Genomic DNA, 15885 nt, shown 5'->3' with positions numbered 1-15885 from the left:
ATCTCATGATGAGATTGTTCCATTTAAATATTCTTACTTACAACTATTTTTTATTAACTTTCTAGTAATTCCGCAAATTTTTGCTTCTTCCAAGGAAAGATATTTAAAAAAAGGTACCATAGATTTTAGATTACGCGACGTAAAATATTTTAAGATTTCACTGGTTTTATAAGAAAAATTTCTTATGTATTTTCTTACAAGCAGCTTTGAAGGATTTCTATAAAAATGCTGGACTCTTTTTTACGCTCACATACACAATAGTACCTTACTGTTTGTTGCTTAAACACATAAACTGAAGAGAAATGCGATGAACCTTCTTTGAGGAAAGGACGTTGGTCAGTGAGCTGGTGTACTGGTATTTAGAAGAATCAGGCTTTTGGTTTTCTAGGGGGTTTAACGAGCGCGAAGAAGTCGTCACACGCGCATAAGTCGCGTACCAATACATCGAGAAACGGATAAGTATAAAGGGGTAGCTCCCCACTTACGATCGTGTTTGACGCGACCTCACGACCACTACAGCTTAACTCCACTTACCCCTTGGCTGCACTGGTGGAGGATTTCAAACCGTATTTCAGCCCTCAAGCCTACAACCTTATCGAATCGTCCATTGGGTCCTGTCAAAACAATAACTCAAGGATAATCTGATCTACCCAAACCACGACCACCCTATAACATAATTGCATCCCTCGTGTCTCTTCCAACTTTTCTCTAACTCGATTTTTCTAATTGATTAGATCCTCGAGCTCTTAACCCTGTTCACTTCTATCCATTTGTCAGATTTGTTTCATGTTTAATAAAATAAAACCTTCCACCATATTATTAGTGATACTATTAAGCTATTTTTAGTACGTTGATTTCTAAATAGTTAAAAAATATAAGTGTGCCTTTTTTTTATTCAGGCTGATTATTAATAAACAATTTCTTAGATATTTTGATGAGCAAGTACGAACTTTATGGACACAAGAATTCATAGGATATCATTCCAGAAAAAATGTAAACACTGCGGAATTATCGATCCCACAAAAAACTAGCTTCGCTTGTTTTTTGTGAGAAATATTTGTATTGTATCAACACAATAGATCATTGTAACTCTAAAATATTACATTTAATAGTAAAAACTAATTATTTTACTAAAATCGTTTTTAACATAACACATAAGAAGTTATATGCATATGGTGTTATAAAAGTTTACTTAACACAGTGATCATTCATGCTTCATTATTATAATTCGAGAGAATACTAAATACATATGATCTCATTATCAATAACGGTGAGCAAAACTGTCAAATTCAAAAATTGGTCGGTAGCACAATAGTAGAAAAATGACGTCAAAGTGACTAACTTCAGGGCGAAGACATCCGCCGAGGATTGAAGGAGAAGGAGAAGAATCGTAATATTTCGGTATACATATATAGATAACAGGGTATAAGATCTCTGGATTGCGTGAGCCGTTGTTAATGTTCGAGGTCTCATTCGAAAGCTCTTTGAAAACCTTCTTAAGATAAGCTATGGTTAAATCATGACAATGCATAATTCACAGAGATATGTCGATTTAAAAATTGGGACGGCTAAACTTGCTGTATAAGTTACACGGTAGCGCTCGACTATATATATATATGTGTGTGTGTGTGTGTGTGTACTTGTCGTCGAGACACTACCGTGTCTCTTGATATTCTCTTGCATTGCTTCTCAAGGTAGTTTTAAATACTATAACAATTTTTAATTAAATTTTCTTAAAGTATCCTTTATCTTGATATACGAGCACTTCTATATGCAACCTAAAGTATTTTTATATAAAATATTCAGGATATCATATAAAAAAGTTTACTATAAGTTGCCATGTAAACATGTTAAATTAATTTTAAATTGTTATTGATTTTCAATAAAATTTAGACACAATTCTAATGTTCATTACGTAAATATTCTGGTTAAGATGGCAGTTTTATAAATACTGATAAATTATTTATAATGTATAAAGATGTAGAAATAAAAGTAAATTGGCGCTAATATATATTAGCCTTTTTTACTTCCACCAATCCCGTAAAGGCTTTTAACTAGTAGTGACTAGAGTCATGCGCATTAGTTGCAGGGGTGGGAGGAGACCGTTTAATTTCATTGAACATGTTTTCCGTCAGTTGAAATCGGTCCGTTCTATGAGTAAGATGGAAATTTTACATTCAATTTTTTTGTATAAACGAACTTTGTTACATTTAAGATACATTGTGCTTTGTGAGTGAATAAATCTTTTTAAGATTTATTTAGGGATAAAGACTAAAAAATTTTTTTAGCCTTCAAGACATCAATTATTTTATATTTAAGTAGTATATATGTGAAAAAGCCGTACTATAAATAAAAATATAACATATTTGTATCAATATATATACGCGTAATGTTCCATTTTCTTTGTTGTAGCTACATTCATTTATAATCCACAAATTAACAATGAAAGTGTGTATTTATTTTATTAAATGTTGCTAACTAGTCATACCTAACTTTAATCTTTCAGTAGAGCACTCTTCATGTGCTCTGCGTGACGGTGTAACACTCGCTTTCAACAGCTTGTTCAAAACAATATTTATATATAGATTATCCATTCCACTGTATCGTTTTAATTTTAAATTTAAGGTAGTAGATTTTTATTTTACATTTTAAAGCTTTCAGAATTATTTGCTTTAATTTTTATTCCGATAATTTACTTTGACATACTTACTCTTTATAGTCACTCGTCTTATATCAAAAATATATTTACAATATTTACTTTACCTTTATTAATCACGAGTTATCTATTATACTCAGCTTTTATCTTATTTCAGCGTTCTTCTAATCTCATATAAATGTTAATTTTTCATTATTCTTGTAAGGTTGTACAACAAGAAATTTTATATTATTCCTTTCTCGCGCGCAGCAGATATTCTAAAAAGCAAAGAAATAAAATACATTTACTCAAGTGATTTTATCTGTGTGCTTTTTGTGTTATATGAAGATTATACATATTAATCATTAAAAAGATTTAAGTCTTCAGGCAAAAATTAACCAGTATATAGCTTAAATAAATATCTATTTAATTATTAAGTGAACAATGTAATCAAATATTTGTGAGTTAAATTTTTATTATATAGTTAAAAGTAATATTTTAATATTTTCCTTTAAGCGTGCATAACAAAAAACTAAAAAATTACTATGCCTTTTCATTTTTTATAATGTCATCAAACATTAATTAAAGGCTATATCTGAATATGCGGTTTTACTTTCCGTTTTATATCAATATCCTTAATTTGTCAGAAGTATATGAAGTCTTATTACAATCGTATTTAATTTATTGCATATACCAATGTTCAATCAACGACGAGCAAGCTGAAGCTTGTAAAGAGAAGCGGAGTGACCTGTCACTAGCTGTCACTAGTCGTTAGAAAGTGGCGAATGGAGTACTGGCACTGAGTACTACCAGCCAGAAGTACAATGTGATCAGTATTAGGAATAAAGAGATCACTGAAGAAACACATCACTGGAAGAAAGAAGTGCAACCATCAACTATTAGCAACATATATTAATGAAATAAAACATTCTTATATATTTGATATATATATATATATATATATATACAGCTGTTCCATAGGATTAAGGCCATTGATAAAATAAAGTATTCGTTGCAAATAACCGCTTCCCATACTTAAAATTAATTTTTCTTGATCTTAAATTAAAAGAACTATTAACAATATTTTCAAAGTTCAAAAATTATTTTGGTTGAGTTTAAAAAATTGATTTTTATTAGTTTACCTTTTCACTGCAAGATAGTGACATAGTCTAACCTATACAGTGGCGCCGCTTGCAGAAAGTAAGTGCACTAAAATTATGGACCAAGTTTACAAAAGGAAAATTTGGCTTAAAAAGGATTTAATTAAGATCAACTTGTCTCATATTAACCTTCAGTATAATACTTAACTCGGTCTTCGTCTTAAGTAATTGATAAGTTAAAGTTTGAGCTAGTTTGATTTATAAATATTGCTTTAAATGTTACATTTAGTTCACCCTTGTCATCGCTAGATAGAGTCACTAACAAGAATGACGCAAAAAAGCTTGTATAAAATTTGTATACCTTGACCCACATGTTTCTTTGCATTTTATTATTTTATTGATTCATTAAAAAATTAACTGCTATGTAATATAGAATTAATAAGTAAAGTCTTTCTCTCCAACGGCAGCATATAGGGACTTAGTTTATTTAACTATAACACTTTCTATAGTCACTGTTAGGGCTGCATTTTCCATCTACTGGTAAATATCTTGATAAATTTATCTGTTTGATAAAACTATCGAAACTGAATATAATTTACTAAAGTTTACAACTTTCAAAACCAATCTACAAATTTTACTAAAATGTGGAATTACTGGCTATTAATTAAGGTACGTTTTTATCTAAAGATATATTGACTATACAAGTTGAATATTGATTTATATTTGAAATAAAAAAAATCCAGTTTAATAATTGAATAATTAATATTAAAACACCACACAATGGTTGGAAGCAAATAAAACAAAATATAAATAACTGATGTGAGTGCTATATCCAAAAGTAGCATACAATGAGCTACTTACCGATACACATATAGGTACTATGCATGATTCTAGAACAGCCTACGAATGGAACGCAATCTGTAAGTTGATCTCAATTTACGGTTTCCTGTACTCCAACTGAAATCAAAGTGGTGGAATATCTGTTCTAATCATCGATGCAAAATTTATGCAAACAAAGGTATAATTGGTTGAAAAACGTGCGACAATTATTCGCTCAAATTAAAGCTTGAAAGTCTTCGATTGATGAAACAAAGCTCGGAGACGATAAAATAATGTTAAATACTACTAGCCAGTACATACTACCAATCGTTCAATCTTAAATTATTGCCAGTTCTTATTAAAACGTCTGAGGGAGTTACTTGCGATAATATCCTGGATTAAATAAGAAAATGTATAGATCCTACAAAACTGTCATATGGTTAAGGGATTGCAATGAGAAAGTTTGGAAATGACAACTCCATTATAGAACTGGACAAAGGATCCGACCAAGTCACGGTGAAGATTCAGTTTGATACTCGATGGCAGATCTATTCTTATAGGGATGTGATACGCAGTAGAGTGAGTATTCATCTCCACCATTTAGCTACTGTATATTCAAGAGTATACTATGGAATATCTTCATTCTGGCATCAGTGCAAGAGAACAATGAGGGAATAAGAAAGAGACACTTTCCTTAATTGTGAGTATCCAGTGATATCTCGTGTTTATTTATCAACACCTCAGCAACTTATAGTCCTTTTCATAATAAGATAATAACAAGTACTCGCTCCCTTGCATTCTTTTATTACTTACACTATCATCCACTTAATTGATATATCGTACACGTTCACGTTCTGAATGATATAGTATCTACAAGTATTTAAATTACTTGTTTTGTTTGCTCCTCATCCCTTGCACAAAGCAGCTTTATACTGTTAAGGGACTTTATCCTTTTGCAGGGAGCACTTTTTTTCTAACCTGCATATTGTGCGCTCACCATGTTTTCTTATAGCTGTGTTTCAACAGGTCTTTTGTTTTTCCTTTAATTCGAATTCTCGCTAATGATGTAGGCAAGTACTCGTGCATTCCAGCTTTTTAAGGATTAATTGATTAGGTACGTGTACTAGCATATACATGAATGTACAATTGTAGCGTTACTTATCGTTTCTCGTACTATAAAAAGCCAGAGTGCCACGCGAAAATCGTTATTTCTTGGTAAAATAGTCCTCCTATGCTTCGAAAAGTATACAAATGATCGTGTCCTTACAAAACTATATATCGTTCTACAGTAATCATTCATTGATAACTTAGCTCCCTACTGCTAAAAATAAACTTATCACCTATCGGTTACAATGTATTTGCCTGTCGAATAAACGATTGTTAATACAAATAAAATGTACAAAAAATGTCTCCTTTACCGCTTGCTTGATCGAGCAATTATAATTATTTATTACAAAATACTATTATTTCTATATTTTTATGGACTAGTTTATCCATAATGAAAATTTTAGTTTGTCAAGTAAAAAAGATGAATTTATATATGATATATTCAAAAGAACAGATACCAGAGATACTTGATTTAAATAATAATTATAAACTTCAAACGCTAGATTAAAGCGGGTTGATATTTCAATTTAAAATCCATATACAAGAGCGATATACATACATTAATACATTGAGCACTCTGACAATTCGTTCATAATATTCAGAATTCGTTTAAGTCGTCTTAACACGTTGAGTACGAGTGTCAAATAGGCATCAACATTTCATTTGCATTTCCCTGTGTGCGAAGGTCTATTATCGTTGGCTATTTCATATAAACTATAAGAAATACAGAGTAACAAGAGAATTCTGAACTTTCTGTTGCCTACGTGAAAATGGAAAATTGACGTGGAGGCATAAAAGGCAGTCGCACTCAATACGGATTAACGAGCTGATCAAATCAAACAACGTAACGGAGAAGAATAGCAGTTATTGAACCTAGCAATTTAAGTAAAGCCGAGTAATTGATTCGATTAAAGAGAGAAACGAGAGGGGTGAATTTAAGTGCTGGACGCAGAGTTAAATAAAATGGTTAAGAGCGATAGCCAAGTACCAAAAGCATAAAATGAGGCGGTGCATTAATGGGAGAATAAAAAGATGATTGAATTACTAAAATAAATGTTACGAGGACACTTGAAAGTCAACGATAATTTTATGACTCGCTATACTGAAAATCCATTCCAGCTTTAAAGCTGCGTGGACGTTCTATGTATATTCTTTCTCTCATTTTTATTTTATAGTTATTTCTCTCTATGCTAAGGATCCACCTCAATTTCAATAGCAATGAGATTTTGACTATCCGAGGACTTGCGTAAGTCAATTGAGGAAGGATTAAGCGTTCTTAGCGAGCGTGCTACTTAAATTTACACTTCTTTAAGATTATTATGTAATTTTACTTTTGTTTATATTTTACACGCGTGGCCGGGGTCAGAGTGCGGTTCAAGTAATAAAATATATGTTTATTTATACGTACTCATCGTACTATGTGTGTGTGCTTAATTTGCGATTATGTGTTTTATATTACACTTCATGGCGTATTTGTGTGTTTTTGTGTTCTTGGAAAATTTGAGCTTTCTTGCATCCTATCGACCGAGGGAAAATGTTACAATACTTGAATGATAATAAAATCTTTGTCGATAATGCAGAATAAACATTTACGTTATCATGAACAGGTGAAGTCGCAGATTTGTTGATTAAAATTGATAATTATAGCGATACATTTCATGTCTTATTATTAATTATTTTGTAAATAAATGCTTTAAATTTTATATATTTTATATAATGTAGCTGTACTGATAAAATAAATATTACTCAGTCGATAAGGCAGGGAATACCGCAGTATAAGCTTATTTAATATCTAGGGCTAAGAAGTATAGAGTTGAGTACGAAATACCGCGTTGCAACGCGGAAAATCGATTTCTGACCCCTACCACTTGGTACCATTTTCTTCCTAGTGATTCGTTCGCGATAAATGCACCACTTACTTACACAAACAAACACACATACGCACGCGCACACGCTATACCACCAACTAAATCAACGCCAACATCCTTACAAAATAAAGTTACGTCTCTCGATATCATAATTTGGTTACACAACTCTTGATGAATATAATTTATTCCAAATACCAGTAATTTGAAGCTTTAATCTAATTTCCACTTGTAAATTTGCTGCTTGGGTGCAATGAAGCATACGGTAGTTTAAAAATAAATTTTTCATACGTTCTAAACGTGAAGCTGAATTTTATTTTCATTGAAATAGAAAAATAAAGTAATATAATTGGAACAGCTTTTCAAATGAAATGGATATGTGTTATTTCAGTAATTTGACGTTAAATATTCAAAAAGATTAAAACTATTTTTTGTTATTATGTGTAAATATATTATCCTGGTACGATTGTTTCATTTTCCTTGTTTACGATTTTGAGTAATTTTTGTCAGTTGGATATGTGTATTGTGCCAGTTCTCTGATTGAGAATTAAATAAAGAATTATAAAAATGTGTACATTAAAGTTTTAGTTACAATTACTATAGTCATTTAAACATGAAAGAATCACTAGTGTTATCTGTGCTCCCACTTTCGAAAAAAGCATCAAAAAAACTAAATCTACGAGAAGCCAGGATAAAATTGCTCAATTGGCTGGCCTTCTCTATGGGCCTTGATATGTTCAATTGGAATCAACAAGATTAGTTGCTAATAATCATTCTTAACAACAATGGTTAATATGACATAATTAAGGGCATTTTCCAATACTCGTCGTTATTTCTCGCATATTGATGGGCCGTCAAAGTTTTCCAAATTTTAAAACTTAATCTCGATTGGCCTAGCTAATTTAAAGTGGTCTTCGTACTTAGCAAAAACTTACTAGCAACTAAAGTGAACCGTTTAACAGTGAAGTTACTTAATTATCAACTATTCTTACAACTGTATTTAAATAGAATCGTTTTTGATTAATGAGTCGCAACAGCTGACTTGTTTAAGAAAGTTTTTCTTATATACGTGTACAATAGAGTTTTTGTTGTTTGTCTCTGAAGGAGAAATCTTTCGCCAGATTGACATGCGTCTCTATAATATTTTTTCATTTGGTAATTGTTTCAAGTCAGTTTTGCAAACTATTTTACAAGATAGATAACAATAGGCTGAATAAAGTATTTGTTTTAATCGCAATAAGTGATACGAAATGTGATATTCGAGGAAGTATATAATAATATAATTTACAGGGTGTACGAAGACCTATGCCCACAAATCGTTGGAAGAAAATATTTATCACTCGTGGTGTTATCGCGTCAATAATCATTTTGCCAGTATATATTCTAAAAAATTACTTGGACTAAATTATTTTTGAAATCAATGGCCCTTTTGCAGATTTCACTCCATGAATGTAGGTCATTGAGTTATAATTAAACCAAGAGGAGTACCTTGATCCTTTTGTAACCCGTACCTCTTTAACCAATGGTACTTTAAACTACACCAAAAATAGACGTAATATAATTTTAATTGCCATACATAATATAATTGATATAAAGTGATATACTTATTAAGGTTTATTGGATCATCAGGAGTCAAAGTTAGCATTGCCATCTATTAATGGTTTGCATCAATGTTCCGTAATATATTTCAAATGAATTCGGAATTACGATATTTTGAGAACGGTTTAACATAACCTAATATACGATATCGCATAGAAAATAATTGTAGAAAATGGTTCGTAATTTTGCACACATCCTTCCATTTCAATATTCATTCGTTTTCTCGATTTTTGTCATGTATTTCTTTTCCATAGAATCGTTGATTCCGAATTAATCGCTGCGAATGATTACTTAATCATTCGCGAATTTCCTATTCAATTAACATAACGTTATTTACGTGAATCTATATGGTATATGATAATTTACATACATTTGTTTGCTTTTGAGCGAGATGTTCGTGGTTCGTTCTCACTTTATACATTATTGCTTTTCCGAAGACCATGGAGTATATACATATTCGACTAGTCGTTCTTCAATTTTCGTACGAGAATCCTATAATTTCATTCATTGCAAACTGCTGCGAATTACGTAGACTTTTCAAACGTAACATACTCGTGCTTATCTCTATTTAGTTCCACATATTTTATAAATAAAGATTGTCCAAACGGTAGATAAACTAACAGCTTAATCATTTGTACAACTTAATAAAGAACAATTCAACAATTTACTCAGTTCATTATAATTTTAAAGAATCTTGACTAGTGAAATGTACCAATTAACGAACAAAGTTATAACGAGTAATTTTACGAGTTAATTTCGATTAGTCAGTTATATTCTCATCACACTTTCTTCTCTTGTACGCGCGCAAGCACGTATCCTTCACGCAATTAACGATCCAGCAGTTCTCTCTAATTGCATTATACATAGGTAACAGGATAATTTCATTCATTTGATGTATAAACAATACCTATACCAGCTTCGCTGCGTTGGTCGTTGAGTCCAAGTCGTGCGGCAAACCTTACCTGCATCATTTATGATACACGTTTTCCCAAAAATGATAAAACCAAATACGTAGCCCGGTTCATCACAAAGTAATAAGCTAAAAAGTCCTGAATTAAAATGAAAGTCGACCGGTGACTCAATGTGACTCGGAATTTTATAATGAAAAAAAAAAAAAATAAATAAATAAAGGAAAACAGTGTTAAGCAGTTTTTTAATATCCTTTTCAGGAAACTTTAGATATAACTATATATATGTATATTTATATATGATATATGTAAACGTTTAAAACGGCCCTATTCTCTGTATAGTAGTACTTCTCTACATTTTATAACGTATTTATATTAACGAGCACAGGATTACATTGAGGGCTCATAGCGCATGAAATCCCCTAAAGTTGCTCGCATTTACGAATAAAAAGTCTTTGGACTTTCATTCATCAAGCACATTTTCACATGGAAAGTGCATTCGATGCGTCTTTCAGTGCTTAATTGTTATTTATACATACCGAGCCCCTGTTTCAACTTTAACAAACGCCTAATGGTCCATTGCGGAGCAACTTGCTGATTATGTATGATACATTAAGTTTATAAAGTACCATTTACAGACTGTCTCTTCTAATTTTATACACGCTATCGTCGTTCCAGACGATCGAAGATCGGTATTAATCTACGTAGTTCTTAGATACTTAATAGACTCTCGTAGTTACATATCTCTCAATTTCCTTAGTATTCGTCACTTTTTTATAGTATAAGCTTCGAGAATTATTGAATATGCTAGAACAAAATTTATCGTTTTCTTAAAAAAAAAAGAGAAAAAAAAATCGCGAAAGGCCAAAAGTGGCAAGAGAGGCCTTGCTTATATGAAAATATGACTACATGTTATACACATTAGCAGGAATCTTACAGATCACTTGATTGTTTCCACGCCACTGCAAGGTTTTCTGGGAAAGACTCTGATGGAGTAACGATGAATTCTTACACAATATGAAATTCCTATAATTGTCACAGTACAAATCTCCCTACACCTCTGTTATATAGCTCCATTAATAAATTAATTAAAGAAATCATTTGAAATTTAAAGCTCTGATATACAGAGGCAGTCCTTAATTCGTGTATCATAATTTTGTTTAAGAAAGTTAAAAACATGAAAGAAACAGGAGAGAAATTGGACGTAGTTTCTTAGAGACTCTTTCGCAGAGTTTGCGGAAAAACATTTGAGTTTTAAGAACGTTTCTAGCTCGCTGGTCCAGCAGCGGAGCGTTATTTGGACGCGTGCCCGCTATTCCTGCAATGGGATACCCTTATTATTGCTCAAGCTGTACCAAAACAGCTTGTTACCACGGATTTCCAAGCTCGCTTTTCGGAGTATCTTTCGAGTGTTTTGGAGCGCTGCTTGCTATCCTGCCACGACTATTGTCAGTATTTCCTAATCCTAAAGCCATTGGGTGATCTTCGATCGTAGGAACGAGTCTGTTTTCATGAATCGAAGGAGAGACTGATCGATGGGAGCAAACTCATTCGCATCAACGAAATCCGATGTCCTCGACGGGCTTCCTGGACGACTTGTACGTTGAGAGAACTTCGCTGAACAGAGAACCTGGTGCTTCTAGCAGGAAGTTTCGCCGAAAGCTCCCGTGTCTCGGTTCTCGGGCTTCTGACTGGAGCTCGTGTCACGAATTGGCCAGCTCAGCAGGGAAGATGCTGAAGACGCTGAAGATCAGCGGAAGCAGCAAAATTATCCAGGAAGGCAACTCCCATCTGCTCCTCGTTCCGTTGCTGTTCGGCAACTTCACCTCAACCTCAGCCATCTTGAAAATCGACAGCAGAGGGTGCGTGTGCACCTCGTGGTGCTTATTATTGATCTTTTCACTTAGATCCTGCAGCATCGACGCGCATTCATCCTGAAATCAAAGAGAAGGTTTTAAAAAACTGATAGACGTTATTAATAAAATGTTAAAAGGTTTCTGGAACTATTGCAAAAGTACTCTTTCGTTATTTAGTTAATTTTATAGGAATTTCAGTGTTTCGTGTCTGAAAAAGTTCACATTGATTTCCAATTGTGCCTATAGCTCCCCTTAAAACGTGTCGAGCACCGTCAAACTGACCTCCTTGTTCCTCGTCCCGTCAGAAATTACCTCCGGCTCGTTGAATCTTTAATTTCCGGCTGGGACAGGATCAGGCACGCCGCGATTTTCAACCATGTATTTTTTCTCGTTCGTTTTTTTTTTATTCCAGACTGATGGCGCACCACATGTCTCGACAACCCGGACTCCGCTTTTACTTTGCCCTCGAATTCCACGAGAAATTTCATTTCATCCCACTGACGAAGTCAAAGTTGACTCGATAATTTTCACATATTTCTCCACGTGTCTAATTCTAACAGGCTTTCCTCTCTATTTTTAGCCCAATCTCCAAACGATAATTGGCTTTCATGTAAAACAATATAAGACGTTTAATTAATCTACCATTCGCCCTATTTTTAATCGAATTGCCAATCAAGAATTTTGATTCCGTATTGTTACACGAGTTTTTTAGTGTAATATAATATACGATCAAAATTTGTTACGAGTGCATTGTAAGCTTAATATTTTCTTCTGTTTTTTTTAAACCAAAGTTTTAGGGGGCTGAACTTTTTGTCTATATTTACACGGAGTGCAACTAGCTAGGGATTATATATAAATAGCTTTGGAACTAAAGCTTGCTGTGCTCTTGAGTTATGGCGAGCATCGAAGTTTCGTAGAATTTCGTAGGTGAATCTCGCAAAGGTTTTATTAAGGTAATAACGCGAAACACGAAATATAAGACAAGAATATTAACGGGAACCTATTTATGGTTTACAATCAACGAATTATCCAGCAAATTTATCGTTACAATAAAAATCATTGTATTTCAACTTTGTATTTTCGATTATTCTGCTTCAAATTTCTTTCCTCAGCAATAAACACGAACATTATTTAATATTATTATTAACACAGGTAAATTCAATAAGACTATTTGACTCAATTATATAATTGTTTAAAAATATTCGTTTTTGGATAAAAAGATATTTATTACATTTGTATGTATGAATAGCATTTTAAAATTCACACCTGGCAGTAACAGAAGGGACTTCGAATACAATTTAAAAATATAATTACTATATGGTTTTTAATTCATTCAATGGATCGATCAAATCGGAGTGGCTATACTTTTGCGTCAGCATCTCGTTAATTAAAGGTTGCAACGATTATTGAAAATATTCATTAATGCAGGTATTATCTAATAGTAAAAATTTGAATAATGTGGTGATGTGGAAAGAAGGGGGGGAGTAAACTGTGGAATATAAAAAAATAAGAGAGCAATAAAAAAGTAGGAGTGAAGAAAAGTGAAAAAAAGTCACGAAATGATTAACAAAAATAACAAGTTACGCAGTGGCAAAATCCACTCAGTCGATAATTAACTCATAATATTGGAGAAGCTGGAACTGGCTACAATTAGCCCAGCCAATATGTAAAATGAAATATCACTCCCGGCTTCAGCCGACCGGCAGTAGATTATTATTACCATTCACGCAGAATTCAATTATCGAGAGGGTGCAGAGAGGGTGTGGAGGGAAAGAAAAAACTGATATCTCATATTTATCCCGTACGCGTCAGAGTGTGTCAAATAACTAATGCCCTATACACATACACTCGTAATACCTCTATATCATTGTTTTCCTTCACAAAATAACCGAACCGACTCCATGAACATTTAAATTAACGTATCTCTGCATTTAGTCCAAAAGAATAAAGAAAAATTTCGTATCAAATAATCACTTTCCCCGTGCTACGAATAATATCAGTAGGAACCCTAAAAATATCTCAGTCGTGTAAATGTAATTAATTAATTTTTTGAAGAATTTATTGTGCTTTAATTTCGGACTTTAATGATTTCACCAGCCAATTGTACAGATTCCTTCAGACTTAATAGTTAGGTGACAAGGGATTGATATTCGTTAGGGGTGCACCGTTTAGTCTTAGTGTTCGATGAGATTTGGAGTTTGGTTGAAATGAAATTAACAATGTTGGATCGAATGGAGATGGTGCTTCGTCGCTTGTTTATACCGATTTGCGATCCGAAGTAGTGGCAGTTACGATGGTGGAAGGGGCGTTGGGACTCGAGGGTGGCGGGAGGGTGTAGGACTAGCCAGCAGCTGCAGCTGCATTCACCAGGACGCTGGACAGGTACCATTATCCTCACTTGGAGCGAATCCCTTATTAATGGCCGGCTAATTGGATTTCTCCGGTGGAGAAACGATTACGTCAATGCGCACCCTCGTATGCTGACGTAGAAAATGGTAGAGAGGTTTCGATAAAAGGGGTTATGCAGTGGCTTTGTGGAGAAACAAGCGATAGGGGATGTGAGGATAAGTGAAACAAAAAGAAAAATAGTTTGATCTGGAAAAAGGATAAGGAAAGAAAGAGTAGGATGTGGAAAGAAAAGAAAGTTAATTAGAAGAATGAAAAGCAAATATAAACTGAGGAAGAAGGAATTGAATGAAAAATTAGTAAGATTGGAGAAAATAGGAGAGTGATGCAAAGTGGAGTAAAAGACTGGAAGAGAAGACGTTAATGAATGAAAAAGGAGAACGATGAGAAATTCAGGGGTTTTCTGGCAGATGAAGGAATGAAAAGGAACGTCTTGCAAGTAGTGATGTAGCTGGCAGAAGTTGGTGGAAAAAATAGGAATAATTAGAAGCTAGGAAAATGAAAGAATTTTGTAGTAAGAAGGAAGAATGGAAAAAGGGGTAATGATACGGATTACAAAGCAGATGGAGAGAATTGTTATTATATATAATTATATTATATAGAGACAGAGAGCTTAGATGCTTGAGAGACTATTCCACAACTGGAAGCATCCTCATTGGGTTGGGCTAGTCCCAATCCCCACTCCCTTTGTCTGAAAACAAGGAAATCCATTGGATACCAAGAGCAATTGTTCCTTCTACGTTGGGTACATTATCGAAGATGATCCGTAGTTCACAATTCGCACCATTAAACAATGGATCTCGAGACGATGTATAATCCCATGACAATGAGAATGTCGCATAATAGCTTACGTTTGGAGCAGTCTGTTAATTACAACGTCTTATACCAAACTCTACCCCACTGTTTCGTATTGAAATTTCATTATTTACTGCTAAGAATTAACTCTTCCTACCATTTATCTTCCTGCCTTGTGCCAGCTTCCTCGTTACACGAGTGAGAAATAAATTCTTGGGGATGTGCAATTGATGGGATAATCGTGATGTGATCATTTTACACTACATCTATTTGCTGTAATTTCGATAGGAATCTCGACATGTTTCGATTAAAATTCTGTAGAATAAAAGTAAGCGTTGGATAAGGAATAGTAATGGGGGAGAAAAGTTATATATAAGATGGATGGTCCATGCTAATTTAATTAAGTACGTATAGTTACAAGTAGAGTCGATTCACAGTAAAACAATAGAGCCAATTACCCTAGGATTTTAACCCCTAAAACGCGCATATTTAACCCAAATGCACGAAACAGAGTGTTTTCTGGGCTATTACGAGTACAAAGGGTTAATAAATATCGAAACAAGAAAACAGGGAAGGTTTCTTGGCAGTGTAACAAAACTAATTTCATATGGCTGGTTAAACAATAACTCTCGGTAAATGTGGGGGAATGCTTGGGGAATGAAAGAAGGAAGAAATTATGAGCAAAAGAGGGAAAGATAGGAGAGATAGAACAAAACAATGAGAAGAAGGGCAAAAGAATTGGAGATGGTAAAATTTAAAAGAAAGAGAGCTTGAGAGAAAAAACAAAAGTAGGTG

At 33.4% G+C, this 15885-nt stretch overlaps 1 protein-coding gene across 3 annotated transcripts in view; it reads right to left on the bottom strand.

The window, feature by feature from the left end:
- Window positions 1–5253: 5253 nt before the first annotated feature.
- LOC136785680 (uncharacterized) overlaps window positions 5254–15885 on the bottom strand; it is a 207270-nt gene continuing 196638 nt past the window's right edge. For all 3 annotated transcript variants that reach the window (XM_066746872.1, XM_066746873.1, XM_066746874.1), the window contains one exon: window positions 5254–11967. In XM_066746872.1, the coding sequence (XP_066602969.1) occupies window positions 11737–11967 (231 nt within the window). In that variant the 3' untranslated portion in view covers window positions 5254–11736. The remainder of the gene's footprint in view (window positions 11968–15885) is intronic.

Source organism: Prorops nasuta, unplaced genomic scaffold (assembly GCF_024137725.1).
Source record: "Prorops nasuta isolate Cenicafe-Biocafe unplaced genomic scaffold, Cenicafe_Pnas_1.2 PNAS00003, whole genome shotgun sequence".
Lineage (NCBI taxonomy): Eukaryota > Metazoa > Arthropoda > Insecta > Hymenoptera > Bethylidae > Prorops > Prorops nasuta.
Note: the sequence above shows the minus strand (reverse complement) of the source record. Positions and strands in the feature narration are given on the sequence as shown.